This window comes from Mirounga angustirostris, unplaced genomic scaffold (assembly GCF_029215605.1).
Source record: "Mirounga angustirostris isolate CCGP_5_RB_7025 unplaced genomic scaffold, mMirAng1.0.hap1 SCAF_8, whole genome shotgun sequence".
NCBI lineage: Eukaryota > Metazoa > Chordata > Mammalia > Carnivora > Phocidae > Mirounga > Mirounga angustirostris.
Genome location: NW_026991716.1, coordinates 127,208,381 through 127,224,546, shown reverse-complemented (window position 1 = coordinate 127,224,546; position 16,166 = coordinate 127,208,381). Strand labels below are relative to the sequence as shown.

Sequence of the window (16,166 nt, the reverse complement as noted above, 5' to 3'; positions counted from 1 at the left end):
GTAAATTCACAATTACACATGCAGTTTGCATTATATTTTTATTGAACAGTGATGTTCTAGAAAATAAAAGGCTTCAAACTGGAGAATGACATTGTTAATAATACTAGTCCAAAATGAGGAGGGTGCTCTTTCTTTAGTAAGTATGAAGACAGAGTTGATTTATAGCTGGACTAGAGACACTTGGATACCTGATTTTTGACTCGTGGCCAAGGGCAGTGGGATTTATGATATGCTTGTTCAAGATCCCAAACTCCCAAAACTCCCCCAGTGACCCCCAGTGTAACAGTTTTACTGACGGCTGGCAACTGGCTTAACTGGTGTGACAAGACTGGCTTGATAACTGAAAGGGTAAACTGAGTTTCTCAGAAGCTAGATCTAGGTGGTTGGAGCTGAAGACTCAGCACAATCCTTGGATACATGTGTCTGTGGGAGCCTGCATGTGGGATGCCTCTCGGAATGCTTACCTGCATTGTGTTTCTCCTGCTGCAGGACATCCTTTGCCTTTAAAGAAAAGTTTTACTTGCATAAAAGTTTTACTATGTTCTGTAGAGTCTGGTAAGTCCTTTCAAATTCATAAACTGAGGAAAACTTTGTAATGAACTATATAAAGAACTGCAGTATGGTTTTATTATTTATTGAATGTTTTATGCTCAGGTGAATCTTAAAAGGAGATTAATAGAAATTTTTGTAGGTCACATCCTTAAACTATTACATTGACTTTTACTTATGTAAAATTTTTTCTTCAGTGACACTTAATAAAGTTCCCCAATCTTGGTTTATTCCTTAAGAAGTACATTGATCACACTGATGAATAAGCTCCAGAAGCTAAATTTTAAACTGTCATTTCCTATAATGGACACCTATCGATTTTGACCATCTATCACCTCCATTTCCTTTGAGAATCACCTAATGTTGGTGAAGATGACAATCAGAGAAATGACACTTTGACACACACATACCCAGGGTTACAAGGGAGATCCTGTGGTGCCCTGAGCCAGCAACTCACTGAACCATGATGATTGCTTCATCGTAAATGTATGAGCTATGCCAGGACTATCAAATTCTTCCCTCCTAAATTATGAAAGTTTGTTTGTCAGAGGAAACAGGTCAAAAAGAGAGAAGCAGAACTCACCCCTAGGCTTACCACACAGAAATACAAAATTTACAGCCCACCAAGATGAAATGACTCTGTAGTCAATAGGTGGAACAAATCCTGCTTAATTTCCACATATTCACAAAACTTTATACCTTAAAAATCACCTTGTACATTCCTGCCATTTTACAGATGATGAAACTAAAGTCCCAGAGAACAGTAATTATCTCCAGAAAGTATTTCCACACATAGCAAAGCTAGAGTTACATTCCAGGTTGTCTCACTGCCAGGAAATGTTCTCTGATATTCATAAAAACCATATAAAAGGGAGCTATCACTCTTTTAGTTAGTAAACAAATCATCTGTTAAGTATTTCAGACACACAAATGAAAACTTTCCAAAAAAAATATTAACTATCAACCATTTTTATATGCATTGCAAAATTATCCAATATTATATCAAAAAATTATCTTAAATGAATCAAATTATTTTCCTTTGCTGGCTATTTTATCATCACTATCTAGATAACTGCTCTGCCCCTCAGAATAAGAGTTTGCTATCAAACAACTTAAGCAATGAAAGATGACATCCAAGGATAAACTGAACACAGCTAACAAATCTGGAGAGAACTGTCTTAGGATTCAATTATAGTTCAAGGCCATCATTCTTCAAAGTGTATTTTAGAGAGCACTGGAGAACCACAAGATGTTCTCCGAATGAAAGACATTAAAGTCAAATAAATTTGTGAAAAGCCACATAAAATAAATGTATATATAAACCAGTATAATAAATATTTATATGTGTGTGTGTGTATATTCTCCCTCTTAGAAATTTATAGTACACATTAAAAGTTAAGAAGTCTTAACGTTGAAGAGAATGCTCAACTTTAATTCAGCATTTCCAAATCTTTGACTATAACATGGCTTTTCACCGAAAAACTCATTAATATAAGAAAAATTCATATATGGAATATATTTTGGGGAACACTAACAATCTTTCAGTCATAGCCTAACAAATTAATAGCATATGCAGATTTATATTTATTATGATCACATACGTATAGCACATCACAATTTTCAGGTACTTTCACTTACATTTTGCTTATTTAATCCAGGATGTAGAACTGTGCCTATTACATGGTAGATCCAATATTTGTTGAATAAATAAAAATAATCTCCATAACAACCATATGAGAAGATTAAATTTAATTATCTCCATTTATAGATGAGAAGGCTGAAGTTCAGAAAAGTTAACTGACTTCCCAAAGGTCATAGACCCAGAGATTATGGAACCAGGGCTTGACCACAGGTCTTCTGGTTTTAAAACCCCATGTTAGGCTGATGTAATATGTCTTCTGAACAGATTATTCAAGGATATCTTAAACTATTCTTAACACTAAACATCACATAATGAAGTACTGGTAGGAGTCTTAAAGTACAATTAGTTCCTAGCTATCAAGGTAATACTTACAAATGTTTTTTAAGAAGAAGATACTCAAACAACCATTAAATAGGTTTAAATTAGAAAAAACCCGAAACGGAAAAAAAATTAAGTCTAGTATAAAGTAATTTACCATAACTGCCAGAAAGTAAAAGCAAGAGATCACAACAGAAGACAGTAATGAGAAAATAACCCTAATTTTCAATCCATCAAAGCAGACATTTAGTATACCAAAATTATATACCATAAAGTAGGGATATATATGGAATACATGACACCTTGTCATGGCATGAAAAACACATTTTTGTGCTTTAATGTGTAAAAATGCACTTAGTTTTGTCACTGAAATCAGCTATCAACATAAATTTAACTCTGGTAAGTTACCTACCACTAAAAATAAGCAGTAAACATTACTACTATCAAAAATAATTCATATTTTATAAATAAAGAGTACATCTGATCATCTACATTTTTAGACTGCTATAATATGCAATAAATGCCATCCTACTTAACACCTGCCACAGAAAAAAAGTATTTACATTTTGTTTGGATTTTAATTTTGAAAAAAAAATACTAAATCAAATATTCTTTGTCTTGTTTAAAAATAATTTTAGGGGGCGCCTGGGTGGCTCAGTTGGTTAAGCGACTGCCTTCGGCTCAGGTCATGATCCTGGAGTCCCTGGATCGAGTCCCGCATCGGGCTCTCTGCTCAGCAGGGAGTCTGCTTCTCCCTCTGACCCTCCCCCCTCTCATGTGCTCTCTCTCATTCTCTCTCTCTCAAATAAATAAATAAAATCTTTTTAAAAAAAAATAATAAAAAAAATAATTTTAGCTAGTGGCCCTCTTTTGCTAAGATACTATAAACTCTACAGAAACTTACTTATGCCACTTCTCAGAGTCTGCTCCCAAAGATCTAAGTTTTTGATATAAAGAGAGGTCAAGATTAAATAGAAAAGTTACCATTTGGCAATTACCACAATAAAATTAACCCAGCCAAGAAACAACAACAGGTGCTAAAACCAGAGGATAAAAGTTTGAGGAGGAACAGTATGTTGATAGAGTCTCAAAGTACCTCCTTCAAATCCAAATATTTATTGATCACAAATACAAATCAAAAATAGTTATCAATTTCACAGGAAAAAGAACATTATAATAGAGAAATCTAACAGACAGAAGTTTAATCAAGAGATCAAGGTATAAGACACCATCAATTTGAACAAATCAAACACAAGTTCCACTTGAGAGGCAGCAAAAAGAATGCATCAATCGTTTTAAGATATTCCAAACCTGATTCTAAGCATGAAAAACCATCTGACAAAACCAAATGCGGACACATTCTATAAAATAATTGACCTAGAATATTCAAAATTTGTCAGTTATGAAACTCAAGAAAAGGCTCAAGAACTGTTTCAGTTTGAAACAACTAAATGTAATCTGCATATAGACCCTTTTGATAAAAGGCAAAACTTGGTGATACAGGATAATGTCCTTATTTGTAAAAAATAGATATTGGAATGTTTTGGGGTGACTGGGCAGTATGTCAACAACTTACTCTCAAGTGATTCAAAAGAAAAAAGTACCATTCTTATAAAAAAAGATAAAAATTTAGATAGACTTAAAACTGCAAAGCCAATGTTACATATTTCTACTGCCTTTGATACTAGGTTCATTTTCTCTAAATTTGAAATGAAAGTTTTTAAGACTAATCATCTTTTTTGGTTTTCAGGATACTTAGGTTCTAGAGGTCTTAGGAAATCCTAAAATTTATGGTAATTCTCAGGTGTATCACCAAGAATGAAAGAATGAATAAAGAATAAAGAATGAAAATATATTAAGAAAAACTGGAACCTCAATCATAAGGGCTATCTATCCCCTGGATGCATGCATAAATAGACCCAGAGCAAATTTAAAATTAGGGCTTTTCCAGATGACTGCAACCACAAGGCAATGGTAAAGTATACTAAAATGTGTGGCTTTATGAATTACTATTTTTTTCTAAAAAACAAACAACTCTAAAAACCCATCCTGCCACAGATAAATATTTAATTTTACTATTTCTTTAATTTCTACATTGCAATAATTCAGGATGGACCAATACTTTTTTAAAGCGGGCACTGATAATTTTAAAGCAAACAATGAAATATTAGCAATACCACAAGGATATTCTTCAACAGACTACCAATGTAAAGAACAGTTCCTTTAATCTCCCTAAATCCACTGGCTAAGAGTCTCTTAGGGTGGTTGGAGAATGCAGATTAATAAAGAAATGCAAATTCCTAAACTTCATCCAAACTCAAGGAAGGCCTTCGTAATCTGTTCATAAACACCCTAATAAAACTTTAGAGGTTCTATAAATAGCTCTTGCACAGAAAAGAACAAGCAAGCCTGAGACTGCTATCCCCTCAAAAGGTTAGCTCTTGGTTGGCATCTGGTAACTGGCTTTCAAGATGGTTTCCACCATTCCCAGACTGATAAGGGTGGTACACTGTGCCTAAGTTGTTTGTATGAACAAAACAATTCCTGTGAATCCCTGATTTCCTTCTGGGCATCTGAAATTTTGGTGCGTGCTGTGAGTAGAAAGTGCTATGGACTGATTCCAATAAAAACTCTGGGCTCCTGGGCTCAAATGAGTTCCACAATAGACAACATTTCACACACCTGGTAATAACTCATTGCTAAAGGAAGTAAGCATGTCTTGTGTCACTCTTCTGGGAAAGGACCATTGGAAGCTTGAGCCTGGCTTCTCCCAGACTTCATCCCATGTACCTTTTCCCTTTGCTGATTTTGCTCTTCATCTTTTTGCTGAGTCCTGTGAGTCTTACTAGTAAATCATTAAACCTGGGGTGATCTTGGACACCTTTGACATAATACTTCAATGCATAAAATTACCTTTTGTAGAGTTCAAAGTGTTTCTGCAAACTGTTATGTGTATGTATGTGTATGTGTGTATTAGCAACTTGCAATTGATAACTTTAAGATGACAAAGGCTTAAAGTCAGTCCTGTATCATTCACAAAATTACTTACTTTCTGGACTACTGGACAAACAATATTCAGAATATAATGTACCATTCACTTTCTCAAAGTTCAAATTTGAAATTTCAATTGTAAATACAATTAATTTGAGATTGTATTACCTGGTTGTTACATTTTATTTCTAAATGTATACATATTTTTAATTTCCTCAAAATGAAAGAAAACTCATTCTTATCCTCAAAAACAAGTAAATCCAAATGGAAACTCCAAACAGTTTATTGTACATCACAATTTATGTAGTGTTCAAAAGGAATACGTTCTTACCATGTGGAGTGATTGTCTGTATAGGCTTAGCTGGAGACCTAACATTCCATATAGTCAAGGTGCCATCTGAATGACTGCAAATAAATTGTTTTCCCTCATGATGCCAAGCAACAGAGTGAATAGCCTATAGAAGAGGAGTGAAGAATTCCATTTTTAGAAACAAAATCTAAAAACCAAGCTATACACAATTGGTATTATAATTTTCCCTTTAAAATTTTTCATTATTTTCCAAGCTGAAGTCAACACATTAATTATACATTTCCATAACCCTCTTTAATGCAAATGAGATTTAATATGGTATTGACACTATTTTAAATTATTTTTACTTTATTCCTTAAGCCAGCATAAGAATGATATAATAGTGATATACGTATTATTAATGAGTTCAGAAAAACAGAATGTATTCTTATAGATTCTTAGAATAAACTACACATACACATAAATTACCAAGTAATTACAACCAATATCTCATCAGAAAAACTGGTTGTATTAGACAGAACAATTTTTAAAAATATTTTATTTATTTATTTGAGAGAGAGAAAGAGGAGAGTAAAGGGTAGAAGGAGAAGCCGACTCTCTACTGAATCTGCCCCACCCGATGTGGGGCTGGACCCCAGGACTCTGAGATCATGACTTGAGCCAAAGGCAAATGCTTAACCAACTGAGCCACCGAGGCACCCCTAGAACAAATTTTTTAAATTAACTAAAATTTGGAGACAAAAATGTATATTTGGAATTAGGATCAATTAAAAATACCTCAGATTGAGAGCTTCAAGACATGTTATCCATTTCTCACAGTAATGAGATGATTTTTAAAATCTGAAGGGACACTTTTTTTTTTTTTAAAGATTTTATTTATTTGACAGAGATAGACAGCAAGAGAGGGAACACAAGCAGGGGGAGTGGGAGAGGGAGAAGCAGGCTTCCTGCTGAGCAGGGAGCCTGATGCGGGGCTTGATCCCAGGACCCCAAGATCATGATGTGAGCCGAAGGCAGCCACTTAAGGATTGAGCCACCCAGGCGCCCCTGAAGGGACACTTTTTTGATTAGATAGTTTATGCCTCTGAGCCACTTAAAAACTATCTGAAAAATACTTTTATATGACCAAAGTATATAACCTTTTAATTTTTTGGTTTTAATATTATTTATTTTGCCTGCAAAAAAAATTTTTTTTTAAATCATTCTCCTGGGTGATTTCTGTTCTTTAAATTACTTCTTTTCAACTCAAGTTGATACATTTCTAGTTATTAATGGTCAATTGACTTTAAAAGCTGCTCTACTGGAAGGCAGAACTGCTGAGGACAGCACAAAACCATGGAACTGAACCTTAAGAGTTCCACTTACATACAAGTCAACATTTACTATCATCTTCCTCAATGTCCATTTATTTGGGCTCCTCATATGCTTATATATTTAAAACAGTATTAAAATTTAAATGAAGATGGATAAAGACAATTAGCTGTGTTTCTAAATGCCAATATTTAACACAATATTTCAAGTTCAAAGTATCTCTAACAAATTTCTAAATAAAATCTTTTATTTATTTATTTTTAAAGATTTTATTTATTTATTTGACAGAGAGAGTGAGAGAGCACAAGCAGGGGGAGCTGCAGAGGGAGAGTGAGAAGTAGGCTCCCCCACTGAGCAGGGAGCCGGATGTGGACTTGATCCCAGGACCCTGAGATCATGACCTGAGCCAAAGGCAGACGCTTAATCAACTGAGCCACCCAGGGACCCCTACAATCTTTTATTTTAAAGATTTACTCATTTATTTTAAAGATTTATTCATTTATTTTTGATAGAGCGTGAGCACACGGGGAGGGGCAGAGGGAGAGGGAGAGAGAATTTCAAGCAGACTCTGCGCTGAGCATGGAGCCCAACATGGGGCTCGATCTCACAACCCTGAGATCACGACCTGAGCTGAAATCATGAAGCAGAAGCTTAACTGACTGCGCCACTCAGACACCCCCTAAATAAAAGCCTACTCAACAGTAATAAGCTTATTCCAAGATACATATATGACATTCCATAAACTCAATCTTAAAATAATCCCTTAATAGCCTTAATAGATGAAATTATTTCTGTAAAATATAAGTAGAGCTAAGCAGCTATACAAAGCTTTTAAATATTTTTTTAAGGTGATAAGGGAAATACAAGAGCTATCTTCAGTGTTGTCTGAATATATAAATAAAAACATTCTAATCTTATCCTACATATAAATGTATATCATACACATAAATATATAATATTTATAAAGAATTACTATTTCTACTTTGCTAAAGAAAATCATATACACCTTTGTTTAAAAGTACCATTTACTTTAAAGACAGTATTAAATTATTAACTATTCCAAAAGTAAATACTAATTATAGGGACCAGTGGTTCACAATTATTTTGGATAACAGAGAGAAACAAATGCCAGAAAATACTCCATAAAAGAATAACCAAATACAAACTTATGCATGCAATAAATATACATGATTTTTTCAATTATTTCTGCAATTTCCTAAATACAAATTCAACTTCATACAAGATATCACTTTTTTCTAATAGTCTCTTTAATACCACTGCATGTAATACTACACATATGCTACTTAAATATGCCTGTATTATATGTATATATGTATATATTATCTAAGTATAGTATATGGGTAAGTATACTGATATACACTTAAGTAGCATTATGTATATATATATAAAGTATGTGTATAATACATACCACATATAAACTACATAAGTATAAAACATGCAGTTTTACTTTTTCTTTAGTCCTTTTGAGAAAATGAAGTAGAAATTTATGTAAACAAAGTGGGAATAGCAAATCTAACTAACCAAACCTGGCACACCTTTACAATCAGAAGGTGGGTTAGGAGCAAAACTGAGTAATTCATGGGAGATGATATGAGATATAAAGTAGGTACCATCAACTAGGGTTGAGGAATTTTGTATGTAAATTGGCTTACTTTTCCAAGATATGAAATGTCCAGAAGATTCTTAAGAGGTGACTTGATTTTTAAAAAATGGGAAACTATAGATACAGATGAAGGGAAATAGGAGAGATCAAGGGCAAAATGAATGGAAACTAACATAATAAAGGAGATATACAAAAGTTGTAGAGAAACATGATGAATTCAGGATGGAGAAAAAATGTAGAGGAAAAGGAGGGAAGATGATATAGCTATTGGCATAAGCCACAGGAGCAATATATACAAATCTAAAAATATTTCTTTAAAAGATGCAGTGTCTGACAAGAAATCGTAACTGTAATAAAGCTCATGAGGCAGTTAATGGATTAACAGTATGACAGTATTCTCATCTGTGAAAATTAAAAGAAAAGCATGAGCACTGCCTACTCTGATACCTTTTTTAAAACTATGATATCTATTTGGCTTTGGCAAAAGCAGTACATATGATGCTTTGTGCTATTCTTATCAATTAAGAGAGCATCTTTAAGAATAATTTTCTGGAAGGGATAACAGGCTAGCTATTTACCCATCAAATTTTACACTCACTAACTCAAAATACTGGGGAAATTAAATAAATTCCCTATTTACTTGTTTTGCAAACTGAGCAGTATGATTAGAATCACTTCATAATAAAAGTTGTATATAAATCTTAGTCCAGCTATTCCTACATTATACATAAACTGATTAACATTTATAGCAGACTTACACCAAAAATAATTTCTTTTCCCCTAGAAAATAAGATCTTAAAATTATATTCAAAAGCAACATTGATTGCTAGTATAATTACTATTCCTAAAACCTTAGAAAATGTCACCGAAATGGTAAGAAAAAAATTTTGTAATAGACTTTGATTTTAAATTATAATGCTTGCAAATACATGGAAAGGAAATACTGAAAACACTCTAGTTTTCTTATTCTCATGTTATCAAATAATAAAGTGAGTGCTTAGAGTACTGGATGAATTATTTTTTGTATATATGAATAATACATTAAACTGTACAGTTTTGGCCCTAGTATTTTAACTTATGAACATTTTAATATTATTTCCATTGTAGAAGGGAGATAACAGTAATACTGTTTAATTGAGTAAGATAATCATAGAACAACACATTTTTGTAAAATAGTTGATAAAATTATTATATATTGGATATTAAGTGATTTATAGCTTCTCTTCTCTAAAGATGTTAACAGGCATAAATTGAAAACACTGCTATTTCCATTAAAAATAAAACCCAAATGAAACTCTTCTAGATATTCCGAAAATGTAAACAAATTATTCATTCTAAGCATTGTTCTATCTTTGGGGAGTGTGTGTGTGTGTAAGAGAGATAAACAGAAAATAAGCTGTCTTAAAAACTAAAAGCACCTTTCTAAACATTGAAAAGAAACTTTAAAGGAATAAATGTTTCAGTGAATATCTATAGGGTGAAACATAATTTTTTAAAATCTTACTGATTCCAATGCTGTGAGTTACAAACATATTATTTCAATATTCTTTTTTAAAAGACTGACAGTCATGAGATAAATGTATTCACAGCACTAGCAATGTACATACTATTATTTTTTTCTATGCCTATATATCTATCTGTGGCTTCTCAGTCTACTAGGAAAAAACAACATGAAACCAGAATACAAGTCACTGATCGATTCTAGACATGACAAAGAATAACCATTAAAATAGTTTGATAAGTACTAAATTACTGTCTTAAAACATCAATAATGCCGTATTTCACTTCTGCCAACACATTAGGTTACTACAGAAAGAGTACTAATATCTTAATACTATTTATAGCCTAAAAAGAATGAAATGTCATTGAAGAAATATAATTTTATATAGATTAAAATATCCTATGCAGAAAATATCTGTAGAAAACTAGGAATACTACCCCAAGTACGCTCAAAGTCTATCATTTAGACATAAAGCCAGGTAAGTTTCTCAATTCGAAAAATACTATGGTTACATAAAGCAACAAAAGCTTAAGGGTAAAGATGAATTTGTTTCAATTACTCCCACCCATCTAAATCATCTTCAAGAAATCAAATGAACAATTAAAACTGCACCAAGAACTTCTATTATATTAGAAATGTTCAGAATTGATATCATAATGCTATTTATTTGCCCCAGTATAATAAAAATGAATTTGACTGAAGTAAAACACCACTGATAGAAAGTAAATATTGGAGGAAGGGGGGTGTGCGGTGGTATTTTGTGAAGGTCTTAAAGTTTTAACCTTAAAACTTTAACCTAAGTGAGAACTATAATAATTTCTTCAATGTCTAAAATTATACACTTGGCAATCTGCATTAAGAATCAGATATAAAGGTATTTTTATATGAAACAAGAGGTAAAATAGCATGAACTCATAGAAATATAGCCAGAAATTTTCACTCAGTTTACCTTAGAACAAGTCAATTTAGAAGTTAGATCTTACATCTACAGCATTATTATTTAAACGTAAGATTTAGTCATTATATTTGTTACTCTTTATTAAGAATAAGTTTTATGACTTTGCATCTCTACTGCATATCTGTTCAATAGTCTGCAGCTTTCTTACAATTTCTTTGTCAGGTTTTGGTATGAAGATAATGCAGCCCTCACAGGATGAATTGGGAAGTATATTCTCCTCCATTTTTGGAAGGAGTTTGGGTACAGTGAATACTATTTGCTAAAATTTACCAGTAAGCCCTCTGAACCTGGAGGTTTCTTCATGGGAAACATTTTCATTAAAAATTCAATTTCTTTAATAAATATAAAGCTACTCAGGTTAAATATTTCTCTTAGAAGGGGATTTGGTACTTTCAAGGAATTTGGTGTCTTTCAAGGCATTTGTCCACTTGATTTGCTGAATTTATTGGAATGAAATTGCACATATTTCCTTACCAGTCTCTCTGCATTTCTGTAGAAATTGAATAACCTCCTCTTTCATGCCTGTTATAGGTAATTTGTGCCTTTTCTCTTTTTTTGTTATCACTGTGGCTGTGTGTTTACCAATTTTATTGAACTCCACTAAATGAGGATTTTACGAATTTTCTCTATTGTTTTTATGTTATCTATTTCATTTATTTGTTATTTCAATTCTACCACTCACTCTGGATTTAATTTACTCTTCTTGTTTCTTATGGTGGAAGCTTGAGGGCATTGATCTGAGACTCTTCTTGTTTTCTAACATAAGTAATGCTTTACTGAAAACTTTAACAGCATTTCATAGACTTCCATATGTCCTATTTTCACATCTTTTTTTCAGTTCAAAATACTTTCTCATTTTCTGATTCTTCTTTGACCCATTAAAGTATATTGTTTCACTTTCAAATATTTGTAGATTTTTCATCTACCTTATTATTTCTTATTTAATTCTATTACACTAAACGAACATGATTTTAATGATTTCAATTTTTCTAAAATTATAATGATTGATTTTATGGCACAAACGATGGTCTATTTTGGTGAATATTCCATGTATCTTTGAAAATAATGGTGTTCTGGTCTTGAAGAAAGCACTTGTACATCTACTTTGTTGATATTAATACAGCCGTTTCAGGACTCTTCTAATTTGGTGCTAACATTACTTTTCCATCTTTTTGCTAACACTTCTGGGTCTTTATATTTATTTATTTTTATTATGTTATGTTAATCACCATACATTACATCATCAGTTTTTCATGTAGTGTTCCAAGATTCATTACGTATAACACCTATTGCTCCACTCAGTACCTGCTCTCTTTAATACCCATCACCGGGGCGCCTGGGTGGCTCAGTTGGTTAAGCAACTGCCTTTGGCTCAGGTCATGATCCTGAAGTCCCTGGATCGAGTCCCGCATTGGGCTCCCTCCTCGGCAGGGAGCCTGCTTCTCCCTCTGACCCTCCCAACTCTCATGTGCTCTCTCATATCAGTAAGGTCATAAGATACATGTCTTTGCTTGACTTATTTCGCTCAGCATAATACCCTCCAGTTCCATCCAAGTCATTGCAAATGGCAAGATCTCATTCCTTTTGTTGGCTGCATAATATTCCATTGTATGTATATACCACATCTTCTTTATCCATTCATCTGTCAATGGACATCTTGGCTCTTTACATAGTTTGGCTATTGTGGACATTGCTGCTATAAACATCCGGGTGCACATACCCCTTCGGATCCTTACATTTGTATCTTTGAGGTAAATACCCAGTAGTGCAATTGCTAGGTCGTATGGTAGCTCTATTTTCAACTTTTTGAGGAACCTCCATACTGTTTTCCAGAGTGGCTGCACCAGCCTGCATTCCCACCAACAGTGTGGGAGGGTTCCCCTTTCTCCGCATCCCCGCCAACATCTGTTCTTTCCTGACTTAATTTTAGGCAATCTGACTGGTGTCCGGTGGTATCTCATTGAGGTTTTTTTTTTTTTTTTTTAAAGATTTATTTATTTATTTGAGAGAGAGAGAGAGAGAGAAACAGCATGAGAGGGGATAGGGTCAGAGGGAGAAGCAGGCTCCCCGCTGAGCCAGGAGCCCGATGTGGGACTCCATCCCAGGACTCCGGGATCATGACCTGAGCCGAAGGCAGTTGCTTAACGAACTGAGCCACCCAAGCGCCCTTTCATTGAGGTTTTGATTTGGATTTCCCTGATGCCGAGCGATACTAGGCACTTTTTCATGGGTCTGTTGGCCTTTGGATGTCTTCTTTGGAAAAATGTCTGAATGTCTGTTCATGTCTTCTGCCCGTTTCTTGATTGGATCATTTGTTCTTTGACTGTTGAGTTTGATAAGTTCTTTATAGATTTTGGATACTAGCCATTTATCTGATATGTCATTTGCAACTATCTTCCCCCATTCTGTCGGTTGTCTTTTGGTTTTGTTTGCTGTTTCTTTGCTGTGCAAAAGCTTCTTATCTTGATGAAGTCCCAATAGTTCATTTTTGCCCTTACTTCCCTTGCCTTTGGCAATGTTTCTAGGAAGAAGTTGCTGCAGCTGAGGTCGAAGAGGTTGTTGCCTGTGTTCTCCTTTAGGATTTTGATGGACTCCTGCCTCACATTTAGGTCTTTCAACCATTTTGAGTCTATTTTTGTGTGTGGTGTAAGGAAATGGTTCAGTTTCATTCTTCTGTATGTGGCTGTCCAATTTTCCCAACACCATTTGTTGAAGAGACTATCTTTTTGCCATTGGACATTCTTTCCTGCTTTGTCAAGAATTAGTTGACCATAGAGTTGAGGGTCCTTTCCGGGCTCTCTATTCTGTTCCATTGATCTATGTGTCTGTTTTTGTGCCAGTACCATATTGTCTTAATGATGACAGTTTTGTAACAGAGCTGGAAGTCTGGAATTGTGATGCCGCCAGCTTTGCTTTTCTTTTTCAACATTCCTCTGGCTATTCAGGGTCTTTTCTGGTTCCATACAAATTTTAGGATGATTTGTTCCATTTCTTTGAAAAAAGGTGATGGTATTTTGATAGGGATTGCATTTAATGTGTAGATTGCTCTAGGCAGCATTGACACCTTCACAATATTTGTTCTTCCAATCCATGAGCATGGAACGTTTTTCCATTTCTTTGTGTCTTCCTCAATTTCTTTCCTGAGTATTTTATAGTTTTCTGAGTACAGATCCTTTGCCTCTTTGGTTAATTTATTCCTAGGTATCTTATGGTTTTGGGTGCAATTGTAAATGGGATCAACTCCTTAATTTGTCTTTCTTCTTTCTTGTTGTTGGTGTGTAGGAATGCCACTGATTTTCTGTACATTGATTTTATATCCTGCCACTTTACTGAATTCCTGTATGAGTTCTAGCAGTTTTGGGGTGGAGTCTTTTGGGTTTTCCACATAAAGTATCATATCATCTGCAAAGAGTGAGAGTTTGATGTCTTCTTTGCCAATTCTGATGCCTTTTATTTCTTTTTGTTGTCTGATTGCTGTGGCTAGGACTTCTAATACTATGTTGAATAGCACTGGTGATAGTGGACATCCCTCCCGCATTCCTGACCTTAGGGGGAAAGCTCTCAGTTTTTCCCCATTGAGAAGGATATTCGCTGTGGGTTTTTCATAGATGGCTCTTATGATATTGAGGTATGTACCCACTATGCCTATACTCTGAAGAGTTTTGATCAAGAAAGGATGCTGTACTTTGTCAAATGCTTTTTCTGCATCTATTGAGAGGATCATAGGATTCTTGTTCTTTCTTTTATTAATGTATTGTATCACACTGATTGATTTGCGGATGTTGAACCAACCTTGCAGGCAAGGAATAAATCCCACTTGGTCGTGGTGAATAATCCTTTTAATGTACTGTTGGATCCTATTGGCTAGTATTTTGGTGAGAATTTTTGCACCCATGTTCATCAAGGATATTGGTCTGTAATTCTCCTTTTTGATGGGGTCTTTGTCTGGTTTTGGGATCAAGGAAATGGTGGCCTCATAAAACGAGTTTGGAAGTTTTCCTTTCATTTCTATTTTTTTGGAACAGTTTCAGAAGAATAGGTATTAATTCTTCTTTAAATGTTTGGTAGAATTCCCCTGGGAAGCCATCTGGCTCTGGGATTATGTTTGTTGGGAGATTTTTGATTACTGCTTCAATTTCCTTAGTGGTTACACATCTGTTCAGGTTTTCTAGTTCTTCCTGGTTCAGTTTTGGTAGTTGATACATCTCTAGGAATGCATCCATTTCTTCCAGATTATCTAATTTGCTGGCATAGAGTTGCTCATAACATGTTCTTATAATTGTTTGTATTTCTGGTGTTGGTTGTGATCTCTCCTCTTTCATTCATGATTTTATTTATTTGGGTCATTTCTCTTTTCTTTTTGATAAGTCTGGCCAGGAGTTTATCAATCTTGTTAATTCTTTCAGAGAACCAGCTCCTAGTTTTGTTGATCTGTTCTACTGTTCTTTTGGTTTCTATTTCATTGATTTCTGCTCTGATCTTTATTATTTCTCTTCTCCTGCTGGGTTTAGGCTTTATTTGCTCTTCTTTCTCTAGCTCCTTTAGGTGTAGGGTTAAGTTGTGTATTTGAGACCTTTCTTGTTTCTTGAGAAAGGCTTGTATTGCCATATACTTTCCTCTTAGGACTGCCTTTGCTGCATCCCAAAGATTTTGAACAGTTGTGTTTTCATTTTCATTGGTTTCCATGAATTTTTTTAATTCTTCTTTAATTTCCTGGTTGACCCATTCATTCTTTAGTAGGATGCTTGTTAGCCTCCATTTGAGTTCTTTCCAACTTTCCTCTTGTGATTGAGTTCTAGTTTCAAAGCATTGTGGTCTGAAAATATGAAGGGAATGATCCCAATCTTTTGGTACCCATTGAGACCTGATTTGTGACCTAGGATGTGATCTATTCTGGAGAATGTTCCATGGGCACTAGAGAAGAATGTGTATTCTATTGCTTTGGGATGGAATGTTCTGAAT

The 16,166-nt window shown here is 34.2% G+C and overlaps 1 protein-coding gene across 6 annotated transcripts in view; it reads right to left on the bottom strand.

Moving 5' to 3' along the window:
* Positions 1–16,166, bottom strand: part of STXBP5 (syntaxin binding protein 5) — a 183,217-nt gene that overhangs the window by 98,738 nt on the left and 68,313 nt on the right. For all 6 annotated transcript variants that reach the window (XM_045865709.3, XM_064598198.1, XM_045865708.3 and 3 more), the window contains exon 8: positions 5,832–5,955. In XM_045865709.3, the coding sequence (XP_045721665.1) occupies positions 5,832–5,955 (124 nt within the window). The remainder of the gene's footprint in view (positions 1–5,831; positions 5,956–16,166) is intronic.